The sequence below is a fragment of the Pavona decussata genome, unplaced genomic scaffold (genome assembly GCF_977016875.1).
Source record: "Pavona decussata unplaced genomic scaffold, jaPavDecu1.1 SCAFFOLD_166, whole genome shotgun sequence".
Classification (NCBI taxonomy): domain Eukaryota; kingdom Metazoa; phylum Cnidaria; class Anthozoa; order Scleractinia; family Agariciidae; genus Pavona; species Pavona decussata.
Genome location: NW_028145577.1, coordinates 573894 through 595360, shown reverse-complemented (window position 1 = coordinate 595360; position 21467 = coordinate 573894). Strand labels below are relative to the sequence as shown.

Here is a 21467-nt window from a genome sequence, read left to right as displayed (position 1 = left end):
TTAACTTGACCAAACTTTATAAACAACACTGCAATAAGAGGCAAAGTAAATAGTAGAACCGCGGTAAAACTTTCATCAAGAAAACATGGGATGGTCAGAACATAAGATGAAGCACATTTTCTTGATATTCACTATATTCAATACTAAGTGCTATTGTTTGTTCTCCGTATTGTATCACTGATTGCAATCAGTGCTCATATGACTGCATTGAAGATCATGATCTGTTTTGAGTCAAACATCGGGCAAGATTCATGTTCTTACCATCGTAGCTTGATCTACGGAATATAATGATGATGATGATGATGATGATGATGATGATGATGATGATGGTAATGTTCTAATAAAACCAATTTCAAACGCAACCATCTTGAATACGAACGCCCACTATCTGTTTGTTCAGCGGTTTACCATCCCAAGGTTAGCTCACTATAGCGTGAGGTTCAATGTCGAAACAAGAATGTTGGATTGGGATACATACATATTTTGAAGTAAACTTGAAGTGTGAAGAATACAGTAAGGAAAACTTACATCATTGGTGTCTAATTTTTGGGAAAAGTCGACAACACAAGTTACAAAAAGAGAGAAAAAATTAAAAACACTGATTATCATAGGTGAATTGAAGACACGAATGTCGCATTTTACATGAGTAATACTTTCTAGTCATTATTTGAGAAAGTGCCATGTAAACCGAGCAGGTTGAATCGGTAAGATCAAGAGAGGATGATGTTGAATCGTAAATTTACATGTTGGATTACAGAAGTTGGGTATTGGATTGTAAAATGAGCATAAATTCACAGCATCAATGTAGCAAACCAAACCAGGAATTTTGGCGCGACTATAAATGCCATACGTGAGTGGAGTATATTGTCGATTCGACATGTTTCAAGTGCTTGCACTGCTTGATCATCGCAATATTTGAGGACCCGTTAGTAGTCTATACTTCTGGATTGCTGAGACTGTTCTCTCCCATAGGAACATAATACTCATGTGGCGACGGGCCAACTTTCTCGCTGCTCAATACGTTGTCTCTCATTGGCTGATAATACTCTCTTGATGGTGGTGAGCCCATTGTGTTTGCACTGTTGTCACTTAAGTTGTTTCCCGCAATCGGTTCGTAATATTTAGGTGAAGAAGGACACGTGGACTTTACTTTTGATTTTTGTGTATCCATTGGTTCGTAATGCTTTGGAGAAGAAGAAGGATTAGGTTTAGCTGCATTTGTCACATTACTCGCTGCTATATCCATGGGTTCATAACTTGGCAGAGGATTGTTGACGTGGACTGTATCACTAGGTACATCACCCCCCATAGGCTCATATTTCTCAGTCTCTGTCCCTCCTGATTTGATATTTCCAGGAGGTGCACTTGGGTCACTCACAAGTTCAAGGTACTCAGGAATGGGCTTGCTCTTGTCGTTATCTGGATTATCGTAATTGTGGGCCTCTTCCAAGGTCCTAAAATCTAGTCTCTCGTACAGCCCACTATTGTTAAGATCCGATGGATCCAGGGGCTCGTAACAAGCTGCTCCAATCGTAGTTGGGTCAAGACTTTGGTACTGTGGAAGGGGAGGGAGCGTTGGTCGTCTGTGTAGGCCGTTTACCCCTGTAGGCCCTGGGAGAGTCGTTTTTGCATGAGGTGTGGATTGACTGCTTTGATGTTCGTCCAATATATCATTGTATTGTGATGTCCCCGCTGTGTTTCTTGGCCTTTCTGAAAAATGAATAAATGGATGAATGAATGAGCTAATAAATGTATGGATGAATGAATGAATGAATGAATGAATGAATGAATGAGTGAATGAATGAATGAATATATGCATGCATGCATGAATGAATGAATGCACGCATGAATGATTGAATGAATGAATGAACGAATGAACGAATGAACGAATGAACGAATGAACGAATGAACGAATGAACGAATGAACGAATGAACGAATGAACGAATGAAAGAACAAATAAATAACATAAATGAATGAATGGAATGAAATAATAGATAATTGTGCTTAGGAATATGCTTTTGATGATTCTTTAAAACAAATTGTTTACTGCAGTACTGAAAACAAACCAAAAAACACTTAACCACATTTTGGCCATACCCTGTAACACGAGGAAAGCCAAACAGACATGGAGTTAAACAGAAGTTATAGATACTTTTACACTTGCAATTCACAAACCGAGTCGTTGCTTTTATGCGTGAACACGAGAAATCATTCAATAAAGAGTTCATAAACGAGTTCATCAATTGTCATCAAAGACTGCAAACAGGGTTTGTCGAAATCGTGTTCTACATGCGCGTGTAATTACAAGGTCGCAGTTTGTTGGCTACAAGTGTAAAAGATTTGTATAAAAATAAATCTGAGAATATTTCAGCCTTGTTTTATAAGTAAATGGGGCACTGTATCTTCTACAAGACCACAAGAAGAATCGGTCATATGTAATGCAGCAACTCAACAAATAATGCCCAAAGTTTCAAAATTTCAAGTTAGAAAGAAAAAAAGTTATAATAACAAACCTTCATTCCTTCTCGCCTTTCTCCTTTTGTAGCAAATTAACAAAACTACAATTGCGACAATTAACAGCACACCAATAACAGCAGCTAAAATAAACCACCAATTCATCCCTGAACCCTCCCTCTCAGCGCTGGTAGCTGCAACTGCAAGGGAACAAGCAATTATTATTTTAGCGTGAAAAAGTTTCACATCGTCAGCATTATTAATTGTAGGTTTCGGAGTGATTGTGTGGGTGATATGAGTCATACAGGCTGGTAGCTTCTGAATAAATCGTTTCTCGATAAGCACTCGAAAAACAATTGTGAAAGTTGGTGGTCAAAAAATATAATAATAATAATAATAATAATAATAATAATAACAATAACAATAACAATAACAATAACAATAACAATAACAATAACAATAACAATAACAATAACAATAATAATAATAATAATAATAATAATAATAATAATAATAATAATAATAATAATAATTCAGACACCTAGATTATGACTTTTATATATGTATATATATTTTATTGATTTATTCACGTGCTGTTCTAAGTTTCGCCTGGCTTACAGGTTACGCTATGCGCCCTGTGTTGCTTTCTGATACTGAGCATACAGATAGTTTTACTGCGCATAATAAATAAATAAATAAATAAACAAATAAATAAATGAATAAATAAATAAAATGAAAATATGTTTTGTGGCAAAAGAAAACGGAGTATTCGGCCATCAGAAATTTCAAATGATTTTCGTGCACTATAAGACCTAAAAAATTTTAAACTAACCTGATAGAAAAACAATGACGTAGATAGCAAATGGTTTAATATATAGATCAGAAGTATATAAACACCAACTTTTAATTTTCCTAGCGCATTTATCTCATTGTGGTATTTATCATTTTGTTGTCCTTTGTTCTGTCTTTTCTTGTTTTTGTTTTTTTTTTTTTATTTTGAAGTAACTTGAAATGATCTGATTTTATTTCCTGTTCTGAGATATCTACAAATATAGTGTACCAGTGTACTGCCATAGAAAGTGAATAAATGAAATTTTGAGTGAGGGGGAGGGGGAGGGAAGGTGGTTTGCCGGGGTAGCCCATACATGGACTTGAGTCAATTCTGGGAGGTGTTAGAAACACTTAAATTCCTTCAGATTACAGCAGAAACCGGATTAAGTGCCAGCCACGTCAGTACAGTTTGGCCGCTAGTGACTCTTTACATACAAATCAACTTAAGTTTTCAGTTTCTCACTTACTCACCTTGCACCTCAACCCATGTTGAAGTCACATTCATCCCAACGTCATTTTCCGCGACACACTGGTAAACAGCGTCGTGCCAGCTGCCCACGTTTGTTAGTTCAATTATGTTTCCCTTTACTTGTAATCGAGCACTGTGAAAAGACAGTGCAGAGTGGTTCACAAAAGTGTTTCTAAACGTGAACGATTTTTTTCCAAATTAGGGATAGGAGCAGAAGTATAGAATTAAATGCGAACAGGACTTCACGACTAGGGCCCCTATCTGCATAAATTTCGCGAGGCAACGATTTTCCGAGCATATTCAATTTTACAACTGTTTTTGTTCACGGGATTGTATGACGTAGGACAATTTAATTGTCATTGCTGTTCTGTGGTTGGGTATTTAAGCTGATGGCGTTCCAAAGGTCCCCTGAGACCAATTTTAGACATAAATCTATTCAAGAGTAGATTGACTCTAAGCTAAGTTTGAGACAGAAGCTCAGTGGCATGGGATCCTGTTTCTCAGTTACATAGATACATTGTCAACAACGCTGAAAGATTGCAAGGGGAAAATATATAGATAAAGTATAGATACTGATATATCTTTTTTCTTGGAGTGGGGGGGGGGGGGGGTGGGGAGGTTAAATTCTAACTCGGATCAGGAGCATAAGTTCCTGACGAAAACAAAGTGTCGCCATAAAATACAAATATACAAAATGCCTTGACTGTAAGACATTTTGTTCCAAACCAGTATTTTGGTTCCATTAACACCCTTACTTTGAAGTTTTTATCTCTTGGCCATTTCTAAACCAGTAGTAGCTCGGGCTCGGATTAGCACTCGCGAGACACGTCAGCATCTTTGTCTTGTCTGCTTCCGCTGGGATCTTTGGCGGTAACGCTACAATCCATTTGGGTCCAGCTGAAGACAAACAGAGAAAAAGAACGTGAGAAGAAATATAGAAATTTCCAACCCTTTTGACCTCAACTGTAAGTACCATTGGATTTGTCTCTTTATCTTACCGCGTGAAAGTCCCGTGCACTTTAAATACCTCTTACTAACCGAGTTCGAGGTCCGCACTATGAGTTACTGACCGAGTTTTTTTCCCGTTGGTTTATGACCCGAACACGAAGCGCACGAGCTATAAATCAGAGGGAGAAAACTAGAGGATCCGTAACTTACTGTAATGACCGAGTAAACGAGATTATCAAGATATTTCTTATATCTCTGAGGTTAATCGGGCGCGTGGCAAAGGAACAACTTTCAAATTCAGCGGCCCGTACAGTGAAATATGGCCCGCAAAATTGACCAATCACACCGCGCGTATTAAGTGAGAGAAATGTTAAAAGGGCGCAATGCACGCTCATGCCGATCGTGAGCGTACATTACACGAGTTCAGAACAGTACGCACACGAATACACACCATACAATGACTTACTGAACGCCTGATAGAGTCAGAGAAGAAGAATCTTGCATTGATCTTACATGACGTCTAACTATTGCCGTATGAATATATTGTATAATTAATAAAATTATGGGGAAAATTTTATGTGCGTCTTTTCTTCACGTGTATTTCTAGCAATTGCAAATTGTGGTGACACATTCGTTGTGTGTGGCATTTGAAATGCAAAAAAGGTTAGGTGTTTATAATAACTACTGCTGCACTATTTTGATGTCACACTTATTTTGTACTCGTCACGTGTCAATATGTAGCTTAGCAGAGCTGTTAGAAGCTAACTGAAAAAGACCCTGTCTCCTGAGGAAGATGATCTGCTTATTAGAGATGCAGGCAAACCCCATGTTGGCAACAATATCAACAACAAACGTTGTTTTCAACTTTGTGTTGTCAACCAAGCAACAATTTCACAAAAATAAACTTTAAAAAAAATGGTGATTAGGACGTGGTGCAGGAACCATGTTTATCAGGCCCTTCTAAGTTAAGATGTACCGTAAATATTGTGTCTTAAGAATAGTCTACTACATTATCCCCTATTCTCTATTATTTGTACAACAATAGACTTTTGTTGGCGTTTCATTGACAGGTCAGCAACTAAAGCTATTATACTGATTCTAAGGACAGGAAAGATTAAAAGCTGTTGGCTAGATTAAAAATATATATTTATTGTTGGAATTCTAGTCAATTTGTAAGGACGCCAAGACGCAGAGAATACTATCATAAATGGTTACCTAGAATTTAGCACAAGGAGAAGGAACTACATTGCATTGGCATTCAAGGTAATAAAGACAGCTTGTATACCTAAAAAATTGTGATAAAATAGGCTGATCATTCTGTCAATTACTGCCACCTCTAAAAGTCTTTCTCTGCGATATTTTAACTTGATAAACGTTGGTAATGAATAGTAAACATGCCCTCCCCTATTCAATCTCCACCAAATTGTTTTTAGTCGGAGAACGAAAAATAAATAAATAAATAACTAACTAAATAAATAGATAAATAAATAAATATATTAAAAAAACAAACAAAAACAATTAGGGGGCAGTACTAAATAATAGGACGCTTAAGCTGTTGTTCTTTGTTCACTAAATTAATATTACGTTAGTGTCTGTTTAGGTTGTCATTGCAGTTCGGTACATAAACACACATACCTTTAACTGTTAGAAAACTTGTCTGATGCTCTTGTAGAATTTCACTACCGTAAAATGACATAGCAGTACAAGTGTACGTCCCCTTGTGTGCTTTGTTTACTTTTGTGATTATCAAAAGCCTGTTGAAGTGTTCTGCAGGTAAACGAAACTCGTTTTTGCCATCCTCGATCATTTCGCCATCCTTCGTCCACATAATGGTAGGTGCAGGCCTATAATGCACACGGGCAATCGCAAGTTACATTTGCTATAAAGTTACCATCTCTCGCTACAGTGATGTGAAGTAGTTAGGTGTCTTTTAACACACTGTTTAGTAGTATTGATCGATCGCATGTAAATTTTATAATGTAAAGTAGTTAGGTGTCCCCAATTAACGTACACTCTAGTACGCTAGAAGCTATGACACACTAATAAAGTTTTCATTCATTTTTATCCGTTTTCATTTAACTGTTCTTAAAAGTGAATCTTTGTGTGTTCTTGCTCTCGGTCACTCCCGCCATTGTGGGGCGTGGCTTCAAGAAAGTGTAAGGTTCGGTAGGTATGTTTCCACTTAATTTAGCCCAGTGTAATGGTGCCTGTTGGCTGGTCTCTGGAAGGGTTGCCATGGATACCCCCGTATACCCCCTTCACCTGGATTTCATCAGACCCCGCCCAACTTTTTGAGAATCAGCTCCCAAACTCATCTTTAATATAATAATATCATTAAGAGTTTAGCAGATACCGGTAACTTTGTATCATAGATGACAAATAAAGAGAGGAGAGAGTTCGGCTAATATGAAATCTGTTTTTGCATTTTTAACCGACTATATTTTTAACCACGGTCTAATTTTAAGTGGAAGTGCGATTGATGTCCCAGTTCTGTAAGATTGAAAAGGTCTCTCTTTCTGGACCAAATGGACCTATTATATGTTTAACAACAATACATTGAGAAGTAGAAATGTGGATTGATGTTTAAGAAACTTCAGGGTGGAAGGAGAAAGGGGAAGTAGAAGTGTGGGGCAAGGATGGAGCAGTGGTAAGAGCACTCGCCTCCAACCAGTGTGGTCCGGGCTCGATTCCCGGCGTTGACGCCATATGTAGATTGAGTTTATTATTGGTTCTCGTCCTTTCTCCTAGGGTTTTTTCCGAGTTTCCGGTTTTCCTCCCTCCACAAAAACCAACACATAATCCACGGGCACATTTGAAACGACCCCCTAAAGAAAGCTGTTCGGGGCTCCGTGAGTCAATAGCACATCTATCTATTTGTCAGCAGATCACACTTACTTTGACACTGCAAGGCAGTACAATTTCTTTTCTCTTCCTTCTGTGGCTTCCTCTTCTAACTTTGGCGAAAAGTAAAATTCTGGAGGTTTCCTCCCTGCTGACCCTAAGATTCGAACAAAAGAAACCGGCGTTCGTTATCTTTTGCCAAGTTTAAGCTATAATATTGGTAAATTGAAAGATAAGTATAGACACCTTAGCAATTGTCTTTGTCTGAGAGTTTTAATGGGCGTAGCTACGCTCGTTGGATGTCAAGACTAAATTTCAAATCATTAATTCGAACCGAGATGCTGACGTAAAAAAAAGAAAGCACAAAAAATTGCTTCAAATATTTTAATTAAGAAATTCACGAAGGGAATTGAGTCCTTGTCAGCCGACAAGAGATGGGTCTGTCTCATCCGAGGACTCAAGAGCTTTTCTTACAGTTTTGCTCTTGGCATGATGAGCTTTTTAATCTTGACAATACATCTTTCATTTTTTTACGCTTAGTATATATATGATTGAAGCATTGTAAGACTTTGTAAAGGCCTGGCCGAACGGATGCGATATCGTCCACACGACGTTGTTGAATCCAACATGTTGAACTCGTTTGGCCACCATGTTGCACGATGTTGCATGATGTTGGACGATGTTAAACGAGGATTGCTTTCCATCAAACATCGTCTTCAACATCGTCCAAGATTCCTTTATTTTCAGGTGGCTACCGGGTTTAGCATTGTTGAACACGTGCATGCACACAAAGATGACTTTGCGGTTTTCTGTATTTACGGCGATGATTTTATGTTTATATTTGCTTCGCGCGTTGCTGCGTAAGTGTTGAAGCTATACTATGACGAACGAACAAAGTTTTGAACCTTTCAAGGACGAAAGCTTAAACACAAGCGATGTCTCTCTAAAAAGATAGAGAAAGGGCAAATGAGTAAGTGAAATTACGAGAGTCGGGGAAGCGAAAAGATGGTCCGACGAGGAGGTCGGTCGGTCTGGCGCCTTTTTGGTGGGCAAACAAATATGGCGCGGGTTTGTTTCCTAAGGATTAATTCTTGATTCATTTTGGTTCAAGGCCTTTGAGCTGACTGCTACTACAAACATGTTGCATTCGTTTGGCCTCCTTGTTTAGCACTTTGCAACATCAACAATTCTGGATGATGTTGTAATCGTTTGGCTGGGCCGATTAATGCAGTTTGCAGGTCTTTCTTCTAACTCGTTATGCAGACAAGATCGCAAAGTTTACACGAGAGGCCAAATCTTTGCCTTGCCCTCCCATGCACCCTACTCGTCACGAGGATCTAATTGGTCACTCATTGACGTGTTCCTTCTTCCAAATCTGTGTCCCTGCGCTTACTTTCCCGCTGAAAATAAAATCTAATAGCATGTAATGAAGGTGCAAGCATTCAGTACAGAAATATTAGCTTACAATTGCATTACATCACCTCACTCATTCTGTACAAGGAATGCGTAACATGTCATTACATACCTGCAAGCCTGAGTATTGGATCAAAGGTAACAGCGTGTGAGTAAGTTGTATTCCCATCTATCGCCATTTCACAGTGGATACCTCCGGTGCTATTCACTTTTTGCGCATCCTGTCTAGTCACAAACATTATCACAAGAGTACCATCCGGAGTTACCGCTATACGCTTATCTTCAGTAATGGGAAGGAATCCAAAGGAGTTGAATCCACCCCACCTATACGTTACGCCGTAGCTGGGTTCGTGCCGTGGACACGGGATTTCAATGGGTTTTCCAAGGAGCACCGGAGCAACCTTGTTGTCTTCGAAGTAGAAGTTTCCTAAGACTAAAACGATAAAAGAAAATAACATGGTTTTAGCCATGTGCAATTCACTTGGTTGCCCCTATTTTTGCGTTTAGTTTGTTACACAAACCGAAATAATTAAAGCTAAGCCTGATTTTTATAACATTTAGGAGAAGTTAAGCTGTTTGTCCTACCTCCGTTACCTAAAGAATACATTCGGTGTGCGATAGTTATGGTGCACAGAGTCCCTTGACTACTGTGATCTGATCTATTGCTCCTTAAATGCGAGTGTGGTTGAAAAAAAAAAAAAAAACATCAACAATCGCGGAAAATTTTTCTTCGTAGTTTTCGAAAAATGTATTCTTTATATTCCTGTTTATAACCAACGTCACCTGTAACATTGATCCAAAGCTTTCTGCTGAAATCCGCTCCAAAATCGTTTTTCACAAAACACTGGTACGTTCCATCATCATAACTATCTAGAGGTCTCCCAATTAGGGTCCCCGTGGGCAGAAGACGAAAACGTTTTCCATACACTATGCCCCTTCCATTGTGCTGCCATCTGTACTGCAGAGGACTGGTACCACCTGCTTTGCATTGGAGACGGAAACCATGGTGTGATGTCACGTCCCCAGGCTGATTTAAGTCGAATGCTGGGAACTTGGTGATAGCATGGGGACTACCTAATCACGATGAAGAACATTAATTTCAGTTTGAGTATCTAACATGTACTTTTTGTTGTTTGTCGACTTTCCAAACTATTGTAAGTACGTGGTCACGAAATTCACCTCACGACGGCCATGATAACATGAATAAGAATATTAAGCAATAGGGTTCTTTAGCTTTGAGAACGATACCCTGCGAGCAGAGGCCCTTCGATTTATCTAGGGAGATCGAAGGGCCTCTGCTCGCAGGGTATGAGAACGGTTACGACTTTTCAAATATAGTTCGCGTGCTTTAGATAACATTTGACACACCCATCTTGTGTTTAGAGACTCTTTATCTACTGGAAAAGCAACCGGAAAGAACCAGAGTTGGAGACGTGAGTGGTTTGAAATTTCGAAGTCGCCCTTGTACTCAATCTCTAATCTTATTAAACTTCTCTGTCTAACAGGATTGCAACAACGTCAACAACAACAACAGCAGCAACAACAGGAACAAAAGCAACAAACGCAAACTGCTTTCCTTCTGTTAGAGAATGAGAAACATTCAGACAGACAGACAGACAGACAGACAGACACCTTTATTTAGTTATAAAGCTCAGAGTAGTTCCTTTAGGAGTTTAGAAGCACCCCGCTATCAATAGGAGCCCTGAGCACTAAATGCACTAATGACAATGCAGATATACCATAAAAAGTAATAACAATGTGTATATACTAAAAAAACTATTTACAATATACCATAAAAATATATAATGTGTTAATAAAAGTAATGAACTATATGATAAGTTAATTAAAAAAAGCTACTTTAGAAAAAAATATTGAAAACTATGCATTCATTAATGCTACCAGAAACTAAACAACAAAAGTTGTAATACCAAAATGAGTATCGACATCGACATCTTCAGGATGTCTCTGTGAAGTTTGTATTATAGTTAAGGAAAAAAATGAGGGCGCAATCCTTATATCCTGGTAAAGGCAGTTGTTATTCTCCTTATGAGGTACAAAACTGGTGTTACTTGCGCTCTTAGCATAATGTTGTGCCGTCTTATTTAATCTTACAGTCAATTCCATATCTTTGCTACTTTTAAAACATGACTGTCTACAAACTTTTTTCGACGACTATTCCCGTTTTCAGCAACCTGAGAAATCTCGCTTCATGGTCACTGCTGAGTGCAATTTTCCTTTCTTTTTTTTCGTTAATTTTGTCGCCCACAAACTTTAATTTTTCAAGCCACCCAGTCTTTTGCTGTTTCATAGGATATGTAATCCCTACAAAACTCTAGGAACATTCGTGAGTAACACAAATCCTCAAAACTCACCTGAAATCGTATGGCGAATCCCCAGAACTAGTAAAATCCAAATGTAACACTCGCCACACATTACATCAGTTTTTGCGTAAATACCTGAAATCAATTCGAATGACAAAACTTTAGATAGTTATCAAAGAGATTAATAGAGAGATCCACCTGCTGTTAAGGTGATTCCGCTGAAAAAGAAGGAGTATTTAAAATTGTCTAAGACTTGATCCAGTTCATGACTATGTTTTAAGCATTACAAAAATGCAATACCGGGCTCGTTTTTGTGCAACCTGGATGGCTATTATTGTAAATGGATGACCCACGAGGTTTATATTGGGAACGCTAGTAATCAGAAAAGGGAACTATCATTTCTAGAAAAATTAATTTCTTGCATTAAAATATCGAAGCAGTTCAACAAAATTTTCTTTAATCTTACAAAACAAACTATTTTCATTGAACTGGAATTAAGATTATGAAAGAAATTAAAGATTTTGCTGCGTGTTCACGTAAGCAGCACTACCTAAATACGTGCTTTTTAAAGCATTAAAATAAAAATATCTCAAAGTAGAGTATTAAACTTTTCTTTAAATCGCGATATATAGTGGTCAACCGTACGACATTTAAATTGATGCATTAAGAAATGGGGGTCACCGTGCTCGTTTAGAAGAAAAGGACTATTTATTTTCCTGCCGAGCTTAACCTCAAGGAAATCTCGTAATGTTGTGCGCGCGCTAAATGGCGCGAAAAATTATGCGCAGCAAGGATGCGCAATGCAATTCGATGGAATAACCTTAAAGCGTTTTTCGTATATTGCTATAAAATGCGAACTCTGAAGAGGCAAAACCAAAATACGTTTTCTTTGGGGGGGGGGGGGGGGGGAGTGGGGGCACATTTCCTTTCCGAGATCCACCTCTCCAACTCTAAGGTGACGCGTTAACTACGTTAATAATAATGATAATGAAACGAAGAGAAGAAGAGTATATCTGGGAAGCCTATTGTGCTATATTAAAGAGTCACCTTGAAATTGAAAAACACAAATCTAAGTTGCAAATAAGTCTTTGAGCCCTTTAATTTTAGTTCATTTTTTTTGCTATATTTCTTTGCAAGGCTGCCAAGTGCCAGTTTGTAAAGTTTGTAGTTTTGAAAGCACCATATTGTAACAGCGTTAGTACTGTATTGTAAGGATGTAAGTATTGTAAGTAATTAGTATCGTATTGCAAGTAACGATATAATTGTTAGTACCGGCGTTAGCTGTATTGTAAGTTGTGTAGCTAGTTTGTTGGGTAGGTAACTATAGTCAAGTATGCTTCTTTTTTGTTTTGTAATGTATATAGTATATCATATAGTAATATAATTAATGAAATGTACTGTTCTGAAGTACTCAATAAAGTGTTCTTAAAAAAAGAAAAAGATAATGATAATGATAATGATAATGATAATTTTTTTAGATAATTTGACGTATAATCTTTATCAAAAATGACCAACTTTTAACACAGCCCTATGCACTCCTAAAAAATATGTACATTTTCAGCCAAAAAAAAAAAAAAAAATAATAATAATAATAATTTCTTTTTAAATAATTAATGGTTAAACTTTATTGAAACAGTCCGAGCAAAATCGATATTTACAACTTAAAAGTACAAAAAAGAACTATTAAAAACGTACTTACAATTCATGCAACATCACTAAAAATATATTTGGAAGTTATAATACGGTCCAGCTAAAATTGCGAAAATTAAGAAAAGAAAAGATAAAAAAAAAAAAAAAAACTGACAAAATTCGTTCGCATCCTAAAATCTAAAATCTAGCCAGGTTTTTATCGATTTCAAAGTCGGTATTTGCAATCTTCAGCGGTGCTCTTCGCGTACAACGTGAGCCTCTCAAGCATAGCAGCGCAGATCTCGGGAGGGCAAATGAGACTTTGGCGCGAATCCATGACATTGTAATACCGTAATTCTCTCCCTTCTTGGTCGATAAAAGTTCGGCTAGTCTACTATGATATCTCATGCATTCACCTGCCATTCTATTTAGAAACGCCAAACACATAACTGCTGAAAAAAAAAATGGCTCTCTCATAATGCCGTTCAGATAAGAAAGCTTATTTCAATAAATTGTAATTGACGATGTTGTATTCATTATATTAATACGCTCGTCAGACATACTGGCAGTCAACAGTGTGGATATTACCCTGCACCTTTTTGGACACGGGTTGGTAGACGAATGAAGTAAAGCTTGTTTCACTTGTTTTGCCCCCAGTAATACTGCGCTTTACAAGACAAAGCCGACGCTTAACCCTGAAATTTCACTCCTCCGTTTGTATAGAAACCATTTTCATTCTTGTATGCAAATGCGGAGGGCTACCAACTGAGCTAAACGGCGTACCAAACCAATCGTTGCTGTGTGTTTTGCAATCGGTAAAACACCACGTTTAAATCCATTTAAATCCAAACTAAACTGTAAATAAAATTACTCTGAATGTGTTCAGGATATATAGTTTAACCCGGCCTTTCTTGAAACAAAAAAACATTGATATCAGCGAACGATTCATTTCTACATGGTCAATCAGAATTTTCATTTCAATGGTCGCAAAGAAGAATACAATTAAATTTGCATAATCCAACTCCTGTTTGGTGTCCGTCATGTTTTATGTTTTATATCTTTCTTGAACTTCGCTCCAACATTCTGAAATCACGACAGGCAAAGTGAGCTTAAGCTAGCGCTTTAAGTTTGGTAGTGTGCAGCTAAGATATTGTATTATAATATTAATATTTTTGCACTCTGTGAGCGTCAGCCACAGTCGAAAATTAAACCAAAATATATTTTGTTGAATCGAGCGAATGAATGTTTCTAGGATTTTCTGTTTATTGTGCAAATTTAAATCCTACATTTGACTCGATAATCCATATATGCTACTGCTTTCTGATTAGTACAATAATATTTCTTGATGTCAGGAATTGAGGGGGAAATTTAGACGGCTCTGATCGCATCGAATAAAAAAATATGCGGCCTGAATCGATGTTCACACTTCAAAAACGTGGGGTAAACACGGTATTTCACTTTAAACCGATCAAGCATTTCAGAGGCTACATAACTGCTAAACTGATCGAATTTAGCTAGAAGCGAGGAAAATAACATTCATACTGAACACTTACTTCACTGATTCGCCTGTGCGATGTGAAGTGATTCCTGACTCAGATGCCCCGAGTTTGTTTTTAGGTGCTGATGTTATTCATTACAATGAGGCAGGGCGACTGTACCGTATTTGTTTTGCCAAACAATCAGTCCTTCTTTCTAATCCCCATGACCACGCAGTATCTCATGTTGGTCATTTGCGTTCTTGAGAAAGTTAGACACAAACTACCATCGCCTCATTCAGCTGATAGTCACCATGTTTATATGTCAACACGTGTTGTTAATTGTTGTCTTTTAGTTAAATTTTAATGTTATTGTGACACCCTAGTCTTTGAATATCTTATGAAATGTGTTTACTTTGAACGACAAATTAAAGTTAAACATGCAGGAAAGAAAATTAAGATATTGCTAAAAGTATATATTTTTTGTACTTCAGTCATAATATATACCGGTATTACACGATGTACCACACAAACTATTACTTAAATTCACTCCAGAAGATTACAACCGGTACTAAAGAATGAAGTCGATGCTTTATATTTTTTTCCTGGGTACTTAGATTGAAGAGTAATCATGATCGAAATTCGGTGAAACGTTTCCATTTCACTTTTTGTTTTATGTCAATATGGAACGCCGCTATATATGTTTTGACAATTCGCAAAGTTGAAGTACGTCCATGCTCGCTTAATGTATTAAATGTAACCGATAACCAGTCATTATTTATTATCCTTTCGATGTTAAGATGTAACAAAACTGCCCTCTCCCCTGCGTATGTAAACCTTTTTGATATTTGCGTCAGTGGTCGACGGTCTCACAAGCCTAATAATTATGCCTCGAGGCCAGTAATGAGATGTTATCGATGCTCTCCTTGCTGAAACCGTTACCTCAGATGCTTGCTGAAACTTACTGGTCTGCAATTACACGCTGGAACGTTATACTTACGCCTTACCTGGCGCTTTGATAGATCCTTATATCGCAAATGTCTGTGTAAAAAGCGCGTTTGCTTTACTTCAGCATGTTGATATTTTAACATGAAGGTAATTTATGAAGGACAACAAAACGAATCGAGAGTTTATTAGCATAAACTGACATTGTGTGGCGAAAAGGATTACAAAAGGACTAACAGAATAAAAGAATTTGTAATCATCGCTGATAACTTTTCACGGAAACTTAAACTTTGATAGCTTTTGAATATAACCAAGCAACCATAGCTTGAGAAAAACCGGCTGGTTCAAAGGTCGACGGGGGTCGACCTATTATTGGTTCAGAAGTTGAGTTTTGTTTAATTTTCGGTGACTCGAAATAGATCATATGGTAAAGGCTGGTTTCCACATGATCGCAGACGATCGCAGACGATCGTAGATCGCAGATCGCAAATAATCGCAGATGATCGCAAAAAAGGCTGTTTCCATATAATCGCAACGATCGCAGAGCCGACCGCAGGCCAGCGAAAACGTCAAATATACACGCGCGTGTAGGCTGAAAAGTAAACAACATCGCGAACGTGGAAGAGCGGAAATTTTGCTGCAAGCAAATTTACTTCTTCTGTTTGTCATGATTAAGCGAGTCGTCGCCAGCTCCAAAACCGCGTCGAAAACATCGGTTTTGGATTCGATAACGACCGTATGCAGTTCTTATGTTGGAGAAATTTGGCCTGCGCTTCCTCGGCCGATAAATGAATCTTCTGCCCGATTTTGTCCCAATAGCTGGCCTTTTTGTTCATGTCGTTAAAATCTCTGCGACTGCGATAATAAACACATTCATAACGTAGACCGTTCCTACAATCGAACACACGAGCGTTGAAACTCGAAATATTATGGGATGCGTTCCGATTGCGGATCGCAAGACTTTGGTTTCCATATCATCGCACAATTGCAAATGATCGCAGATGATCGCAGACGATCGCGGACGATCGCAGGAGATAGAACATGGTTCTATCCTCTGCGATCGTCTGCGAGAGTGATCGCAGGATCGCAGACGAACGCAGAAGTATTTCCATATGATCGCAGACGATCGCAGACCTTATTGAGATCTGCGATCTGCGATCCGCGATCATATGGAAACCAGCTTTAAGCTACGGGTAGCCCGAACCCTCGACACGACCGTTGCGACGTTCAAAGAGCTTCAACAGAACTGCATGTATTCCACCGAATCTAGCGCAGCTTATTAAGAAGAAAATTGGTAAAGATGCTTTTGCGACATTTAATATGAGTGATGTTGCCTGCCTCGACTTAATCGTAGTGGTCACGCATTGCTGGCTTTTTTAGTTCAAGAAGACATCGTTACGTAGACACTGTCACGTATAATTATGTCACTGATGTGTCACGGACACAGCTGTCAGGTGAATAATAAATTTGTCGATCAGGTTTTACCGCAACAAGCCATATTTGTCTCATGCTGTCGACCAACATCCACCCACTTCATGTATACGCTGAGGTTTGAACATTGAAATATACAGTAAATAAGGACACTCTTGTATATTGTTTTCATACCATGTGACAAAAGTCGACAATGGTATGTATCGATATGTATAGCTTTCCGATGGAGTGTTTTCCTTTGACTTATTTATGCTTAGTTTAACAAATAAAGTGGTCGCTTCTGCTCTTTACTTGCTATCAAGAATTACATTTTCTTTAGTGGGGCTTTATTATTAATGTGTCTGTTAGAAATGATCATGATCATATCATAACGTCGGATTCCTGAGAAAACTCAGCTGTGGAATCTTCATGTCAAACAAAAATAACAATGTGAATAGTTTCGTGCTTACCCCTTATTTCTTCAAAAATTTCGTCCAAAAGTGTTAGTCCCATACAAACGGAGTGCCGAAATAGTCCCTTTTGAGGCACGAAATGATAATACTTCTAAAAAAAACTACAAATATATCGAAGGTCACATTTGCTTTATCAACATCTCTTCTACAAAAGCCAATGAATAGTGACTGGTAAACTGAACAGAACGCTCATAAAAGAAGAATTTACAAGCGCTACTTCGTATTTTCTGCCATCTTTCTTTATTGTTTGTGTGCTTTGTGTGATGAGATTTCAAATTTAGCGCCAGCGAGGGTAATAAAAGCCCCAGATATGTCGCGGCATTGAGGGCGATGTTAAGTTGGAGTGGTCACCGTAGACTTGACAGTTGTCCCGCTTTGGAATACTTTAAGCCCTAATCTAGTTCTGTATAGTTCAACAGAGCTCTGAAGTTTTCCTTATTTGATGTAGCCTTCCCTCTTGTCTGCCGCTTCGCGAGGCTCCCAAGAGCAAATTTTTTTGCGAGGTTCGTCATGCGTTACATTTAGTTGACCAACAGCTAAGACAGGTTAAGGTTTAAGGTCTTTATTATTGTGCACTATTTCAATGGCTTACAACCAAAGGAAATTACAATATATAAGTTTAATCATAGTTATTATTAATAGCTCTGAGCGATGGCCAAACATGCCGATATATGCGTTTTAGTTCCTTTTGTTTTGAGGTAATGCTGCTCCTTATCAACAGTCTAAATACAACTACAATTTAATTTCTAAGATGAACTCGTCAAGCGTGAAGACTGCTTGAATTCAATAAATTTTTACTACGAAGCATTTTAGTAATTTTTACGCGTTAGGAAAACAAACAACAATAACAACAATTTTAGTCTTTTCCTTGCAGCTATTGAAACTCGATCCACGATAAGGAAGATGATTCGGCAGCTGGCAAACCATATGAGGCCACAGCTTAGTTCCTGCAAATTCTCAGTCCGAAATAAATTGACGCTGAAGTTTCGCCTTGCTGAAGCAAGTGACATCGACGAAGTCGTGAAGTTATCGGACGGAATCTACAATGGATACGACTACCTCCCAGTTGTATTTCATCAGTGGCTGAAAATGGAAAATGCAGCCATTATGATGGCACTCTCAGAAAGAAAACTAGTCGGTCTACAAGCATGCTGCGTTGTTGACGACGGCAAAACATTCATTCGTCGCGCGGGGCGCATTTTGCCCGAGCTTCGTGGCCAGGGCCTCCTTAGAGAGTAATTTTGAGCTTTAGACGACCATATACGAAATAATTTTCCCAAAGTTTGCCGAGAGCGGGTAAGTGGCTCTGAAGATTTTACCTCCGAGGCAGACAATCCGTACAGGGTTGTTCTCGAGCAGGAAATACTGTCTTATATTGTGAAAGAGAAAAACTTCAGGCACTCGAAACAACCATTGAACGCAGAAGGTGCATTGATGGTAGAGCCCTGCAAGACAAAATATTTCTCCGACGTCATCCTATCTTCCACGATGAGCAAGAAACTGTTTCCGCACAATGTGGTTCTGTTCGGCTGGTGTCCGTATGAGCCTCTCAGATCAAATGTCGATTTGATCCAAAGGGAACACGATTTGCACATGTTCGTTGATAAATGCTCTGTCAACGCTTGACCGAGTTCTTTCAGCCACGGCATTTATGCACAACGAGTGAAAGCCGTAGAATGGCAGGCTAAAGTGTATACAGATGACTCACATCTTTTCGAAGCTCATCTTCTGCATAAGTTCAAGCGCGCTTGTGAGCTTATCCCAGGTAAATTTACCTTCTTCACGTTTCAAGACAAAAGTATGACAGCGGTTGCCAGGAGGGTGCTTGAAGATAAACTGCAGCTTGAAATGGTCAACGTCTACAACAACGAGGTCATGAAAGTGTACGAAGGAGGCTTCCTCCACAATGGAATGGGGTAAGGAATCTCGGGAAGGTCTCTCCAAATGTTTTTTTTTTTTAATATATATAATCAGCTGCCTGCCTGTCTTCACAGTGACTGTATCGGTTGCAGTTTATGCCGGTTTGGTCTCCTATTTTAAAGACTTTATACTAACATTGCAAAATGAATAAAAGTTAAAAAAAAATTATAAATATAACTTTCCACTAGTAACTGCACTGTAGTAGTGATCAACTCGACCACTATCATTGTAGGTTGAATAAGTGTGAATAAATGAGCTTCAACTTCTTTAAAAACGTTTATCGCGCCGACATAAAATTCAAATATTCCTATAGATAAATTTTTATACAGTAATATGATGGAAAAGAATTAGTGGTTTATTGAAAAACTTAAGTAGCAAAATTAAAACTTATGTTTTCCTACTCATGCTGTCCTTCATTATGAAGGCAAAGTGATTGTTTCTTCGTGGTTTGAATATTTAACAAATCGACGGCAGTTTTCTATGGTCTATACTCTTATAGACCGTAAAATCACCTCAAAAAACATTCAAAACTCAAGTGGAACCACGAGCCGCAGGCGAGTGGTTTCACTGCCAAGTTTTGGACATTTTATGGCGTTATTTTATGGTCTATAAGAGTATAGACAATTTAAAACTGCCGTTGATTTGTTTTCTACAACAACATGGAAAAAGTACGAGCGGAATTGGCTGTTTTTTTCGTTTAGAAACCACTCGCGTTACATCTGACGTCATTTTTATTGTCTGTACTCTTATTGACAATAGCTACGAGCCAATCAGCGCGCGGGAATTTGGACAGTTATTGTAAAAGATATTTGTCCTCTTTTAGTGTCAAAAGCCATGAATCGAAAAATAGGAAGACAGCTACGAAAAAGTCGATACACTCTTTTCCTTTTATAAGAATACTGTTTCTCCAGCTCAGGCTGAATATTCTTATTTTTCTGCCGATGTTAGGCCGAAAATATTCTTGTGAATATTCTTAGATTATAGCGGTAATACTAAATTATTACAAAAACAAAAATAAAAGAAAGGTTAATGTTAACCATATGAAAACCCCTTTAAAAAACAAAATGTTTCGATGTCACTTTCGTCATTATTAAGGAAAAGTGACTGTTTCTTCGTGTTTTGGATATATATGACCTAAAAAATAAATAAATAAATAAATAAATAGACATATAATATATAAGCGACATATGCTCCATTTGTGTTCATGAAAAATAAATTAATAAATACCTTATATTTAGCGTGGATGGACTGAGTCACTGCAGTTGAGCGTGCAGAATGCATGTGGCTCCATCCGTGCTACGCTATTTAAATAAGCGCAAAAGAAACCACTGAAATGTGACCTATATTGCTTAATGTTTTCATTTATATTGAGCATATTTTTAAAGTCAAATGGAGGCTATTGTGTTTATTATCCTTCAAATATTTTTGCAACATGCGGGAATCGGCAGAATCTGCCATTCTGTCATATGTCAATCACGTCAAAGTTTGTCAGTTGGATTGCAAAATCTCCACTTTCCCACGTCAGATTTCGCTTCAGTCGAAAGAGTTTGTAAAAGGTAAAACATTTGAAAGGAAAATAAACTTGTTTAATTCCGTGATAGACAAAAGCAAGATACAAGTGGCGGATAAGGTTACAGGGAATCTAACCACCTTTCGATAACAAGCTAAAGATCACTGAAAGCGAAAAACTTTAAAGTATCGCATTCCGTAAAAAGTGTAAACCGCCGTCGACGAAACAGCCGGCGCTTTGCCTTTCTTTTCCTTTTATTTCGTGTTCAATTGGAGCAGTTCTTTAAATTGAAAATACAATTGTGGAATATACCAGCCGAAAACTACCTGTGAAGAAATCGAGGCTGAACCTGCAGTCGAATATGACGCCACCGGTTGTTTTGCTGGATTTCCATCAGAGCGCTTTCTTTGCTAACTTGACATTGAATGAAGCCAGCATCGAAAACGTTCACAATCTCTGAGGATTGAACTTGCTGCTTGAGAGCAGGACAAGCTGCTTCTCTTCGCAGAGAATTTCGACATCTCGGGGTATCATGCCTGGTTTATGTTTCGTGGACGAGATTTTGCCTTCTCAAATGATCTCGACCAGGTGAGCATTGATAGTATCATTTACCGGCTTGAACTCTGTGAAAAATAGTACTGAAATTTATGTTTTTTTTATTTCAATTCCAATCCAGGCCAGCACGAATTGCTCTCATTGAATTACAGCTGTCATGTGAGCGAGCTTCGAGCTTATTAAAGGGCTCCATTCAGCCACACCTTTGTTTTTGTTAATATGCGAGAGTTTGGCTATTATATTTTATTAGGAGGATGTCGAAATGAATGAAA

At 38.1% G+C, this 21467-nt stretch overlaps 1 protein-coding gene and 1 pseudogene across 1 annotated transcript; one reads left to right on the top strand and one right to left on the bottom strand.

The window, feature by feature from the left end:
- Positions 1-4: 4 nt before the first annotated feature.
- LOC146464275 (fibronectin type III domain-containing protein-like) lies at positions 5-14516 on the bottom strand. Its single transcript, XM_085129998.1, has 10 exons — positions 14461-14516; positions 11330-11413; positions 9741-10031; positions 9070-9390; positions 7599-7701; positions 6339-6547; positions 4511-4652; positions 3758-3888; positions 2515-2655; positions 5-1710 (listed from the first exon to the last, which is right to left on the bottom strand). The coding sequence occupies exons 2-10, from the start codon at positions 11388-11390 to the stop codon at positions 935-937; spliced, it is 2175 nt and encodes a 724-aa protein (XP_084986124.1). The 5' UTR covers positions 11391-11413; positions 14461-14516; the 3' UTR covers positions 5-934.
- Positions 14517-18113: 3597 nt separating this feature from the next.
- On the top strand, positions 18114-19130 carry LOC146464274 (histidine N-acetyltransferase-like; annotated as a pseudogene).
- The last annotated feature ends 2337 nt before the right edge of the window (positions 19131-21467 follow it).

Bases quoted from the DNA above. Each gene is read 5' to 3' on its own strand.
- LOC146464275 (XM_085129998.1), bottom strand. From the start codon at position 11,390: ATGTGTGGCGAGTGTTACATTTGGATTTTACTAGTTCTGGGGATTCGC. The intron at 6,548-7,598 runs GTAAGTGTGATC...TGTGCATTATAG, and splicing joins TACTGCCTTGCAGTGTCAAA to GCCTGCACCTACCATTATGT. The intron at 1,711-2,514 runs GTTTGTTATTAT...TTCATTTTTCAG, and splicing joins AAAGGCGAGAAGGAATGAAG to AAAGGCCAAGAAACACAGCG.